Source organism: Cynara cardunculus, assembly GCF_001531365.2.
Source record: "Cynara cardunculus var. scolymus isolate 2C chromosome LG 7, CcrdV1, whole genome shotgun sequence".
In the NCBI taxonomy this organism is placed as follows: domain Eukaryota; kingdom Viridiplantae; phylum Streptophyta; class Magnoliopsida; order Asterales; family Asteraceae; genus Cynara; species Cynara cardunculus.
Window position 1 is genome coordinate 13,634,424 of NC_037534.1, and position 3,838 is coordinate 13,638,261.

General features: G+C 34.3%; 1 protein-coding gene across 1 annotated transcript in view; it reads left to right on the forward strand.

Moving 5' to 3' along the window:
* The first annotated feature begins 525 nt into the window (after positions 1 to 525).
* LOC112515205 (protein FAR1-RELATED SEQUENCE 5-like) overlaps positions 526 to 3,838 on the forward strand; it is a 4,489-nt gene continuing 1,176 nt past the window's right edge. The window contains exons 1-6 of the mRNA XM_025121876.1: positions 526 to 724; positions 1,582 to 1,635; positions 1,894 to 2,599; positions 2,784 to 3,042; positions 3,121 to 3,623; positions 3,727 to 3,813. Coding sequence (XP_024977644.1) covers positions 526 to 724; positions 1,582 to 1,635; positions 1,894 to 2,599; positions 2,784 to 3,042; positions 3,121 to 3,623; positions 3,727 to 3,813 — 1,808 coding nt within the window. The remainder of the gene's footprint in view (positions 725 to 1,581; positions 1,636 to 1,893; positions 2,600 to 2,783; positions 3,043 to 3,120; positions 3,624 to 3,726; positions 3,814 to 3,838) is intronic.

The window sequence follows — 3,838 nt, forward strand, 5'->3', positions numbered from 1 at the left end:
AACTACCTCCTCTATTTTTCCATAGTCACAATTTTTAACTAGCCAAATACGCAATTATTAATCAGTCGAATCCGATCTTGACCGGATGAAGGACTAGAATCACTTGTTTACGTCTCAAATATTTACCTCTCAAAATAATCTTTGGCTATATATATATATATATTGGGTATATTTCAAATGCAACCCACCCTATTCTTGCAACCAATACAATCCCTTTCCAACCAATCAATGAATTTCCTTTTTTTTTAATTATTAATTAATTGAAAAGGTTAAATATGTCATTTACTAAATCTAGATTATTATAAGTATTTAAAAAAATGATATTCTATTTATGGTGATTGATTCATAACTTATGGAAATTGAATAATTAATTAAACAAAATGATATTGCACATATTCTTTGATTAATAAGGCATTAATCGTTGATTTAGGAGGCATTGCTTGTTCATAACTTAAATTTCATAAGATTGGAATTGATGAATTTTCTTGTTTCTTCAGTAGCTCTATAGAACCCAGTACTAATGTTATGGATTATATGTCATTCAACGAGACTTTCAGTAAGGATATCGTCGAAGAAAGTAGTGTTTTCGATTCCATGAACGACTGTGAAGGTTTTGATGATGGTGGTGAAAATGCAAACACAGCTAATAATGAAACAATAGAAGATCAATGCAATTATTCAATGAGGAATGAAGATGGCTGTAATGATGGAAACGAAACATTAAGTGAGTACAACGACAAAGTTTTTGTAGATTTCGTCGATGATGACGTGCATCGTTGAACAATGAAGCTGAAGGTATTGATTTGATTTCATTGTTGTATGTTAATGAACCTAAAAACTGGTTTCATTAAAAATTATACATATTAGTAGGTACAATGAACAAGCTACAATGCATCTGGTTTTAATTCAATGAACCAGCTAATATGTATATGGTTTGAATATAACGAACAAGCTAAGATGCATCTGGTTTCATAATAGGCTATTATAGGCTGGTTTCACTATAATCTGATAACTGTTGAAGCCATATTTCAACAATGAAACCAGATTCTTCGTGTGAATGCTGTTGAACAATTCCTAGTGCACCATGACATGGGAAATGAAACATTGAACTCCTCGTAAAAAAATATGATTATGGACAAGATGTAATTTCCTGGTGCTGCTTTGTTATACATGATGTGAAGTAACCCACAAGAGAGTGTTTTGCTGTGTTATTAATAGAGTTTTTAGCATGTGGGGTTGTGATATAATGATGAGGATGGCATATATGTTGATTCTCTTAATCATTATGAAGCCTGTTTAAAAAAAATACACTCAAACCACAATTCTTATCCCTTTTCATGGTAGTGGCTCATTTCCTTGTATTTGTGGATGTATAATGATCTTATGTTGTGGCTGGAGTATTTGGGGATAATTGCTATCCCTACATCTATATCTTAAGGTTCCTTACAAGCAAATGAAATCATGTGCATATAATAGGCTGGTTTCATGATGCTGTTAATGAACCCAAATGCAATGTAGCATGTTGTTAATGAACCTCTATTTTAATGCATTATAACAACATATTTTTATATGGTGATTCAGATTTCATAACTGATTTGATTGCACGGGAACATAAAGACGTATTTTTTGAATCAGGTTTAATTAGTTGATGAACCTAATACATACGTTTGTGATTTGAAGCAGTGATTATCGCATTTTAAGTCATATATACGTTTATGAATACTAAAAACTGTTTTCATGATGGTGTTAATGAAACTTAAATTCAATGTAACATGCAACCCAAAACCTCATTTTTCATTAGTTGGAAAGATGAAACCAAGACAAATTTGTTACTGTTATGGACCAATAGTAAGTTAGTAAATGAAAAAGCTACAATTTGTTTGATTTTTGTAGATTATCGATCTGATGGCATGGAGGAAACGAACGATGGGTCGAAATGTTGGTTTCCCAATGTAGACGCAGAATATAAGCCGAAGGTGGGTGATGGATTTGAGACCGTAGAATCGACTGAGAAAATGTACCGAAAGTATGCTAATGAAGCTGGGTTTGATGTACGTTTATCCAACAAGAAGATAAATAAGAAGGGTCGTATCACGTCTCGATTTTATGTGTGTAGTAAGGAAGGAAGGCCACCAAGTAAGTATTTTGATTCCTTAGATGTTCTTCCTGGTGATCGCAGGATCCGTAATTCAAATGTAAAGCGTTCCGGTTGTGGAGCATGTTTGAAGATTCATTTTGTTAAAGAACGGAGAGAGTATGAAGTTTATAAATTTATTAAGCAACACAATCACATGCTTTTTAATAAGGAGGAGATGAGGTTCTCACGTTCTAAAAGGCAACTACACTACGCTGATCACAAAAATGTCTTTCATGGTTCTAGTTCAAAGGTTGGTGTCACCAAATCTCATAGATTTAGGAAAGCAATTACGGGTGGTGTAGATTGCTCGGGTGGCACCGTAAGAGATCATCAAAACTTCAAACGCGATACGGCTTATTTTGTTGGCAATAAAGACGCGCAAATGTTGTTAAATCTGATGTCTAATAGGAGGAAGGTGTGTCCCGAGTTTTTTTTTGAGTACAAGTGTGATGATAAGGAGTTGTAAGTGATTTTTGGGGCTAATGAAACTGCGCGTTCGAATTATAGGGAATTTGGTGATGCAATATCATTTGATGCAACCCTTAGGACGAATAAGTGAGTTACAATTGATATGAATCTATTTCATTTGTGTTATCTATATTACATGTTATAGCTTGTATTAATTTATAATGTTTACTTTTAATAGGCATGCCATGATATTTGTTCCGTTTGTTGCAATTGATAATCATAAGAAATCTGTCGTTGTTGGAGCTGCTTTGATTCACAATGAATCTGTGGTTGATTACACTTGGGTATTGAAAGCTTTTGTAAAAGCTCATGGACATCAACCACGTTTTGTGATCACTGACCAATGTGCGTCGATGAAACAAGCAATTCTCATTGCATTTCCTGAATCCAAGCATCGATTGTGTATGTGGCATATCACTAAAAAGCTCAAATCTAAGGTAATTACGATGAAACTTTTTTGTTTTTGTTTATTTTTCATCTTTTTTAAGTTTTCCTTCTAATTGTGTATGTGGCAGATCAGTAATTACCTCCAACATCGTACGCCGTTTGTTAGCGAATTTAATAAGTTAGTGTGGAATGTTCACCTTGCCCCTGATGAATTTGAGATGAAATGGCTCAACATCTCATGGATTCCAGCTTATTATAAGGATTATCATATGTCCGGTCTAATGAAAACAACATCCAGGTCGGAGAGTATTAATGCTTTTTTTAATGTTTATGCATATTTTTGGCACGATCTTGTCATTTTTCATCGTTCTTTTGATAATGCAATTGAAAGCCAACGGACGACACATGGGTCGCTAGAGGTGACAACGAAGAGCACGGTTCCTCGATTGGTGTCTCCTTTCAAATTAGAAGCTCATGCAGCAGAAGTATATACACAAACGATATTTTTGGAAGTTCAGAAAGAGTTAAGAAAGGCTGTTTGGCTTTGTGGATGGGATGGATTCACTGACGTTGGTGAAACCCGAGTGTACACCATAACACACAAGAACAAAACTTCTAAGATCACCACAAAGTACACGGTAGTTATTTCTTAATTTTCCAATTTTGCCAAACAGTTCAAATAGTAGAATTCCTAATGCAACTTCCTAATATCTCTCGTGTTTCTCATTTGATAGGTTTTCAAGAACAAGATTGAAAACTCGTATGATTGCTCATGTAACTGTTTTGTTCGTAACGGGATTTTATGTCGTCATGCTCTCAAGGTAATGTTAAATGACGAGGTTGATA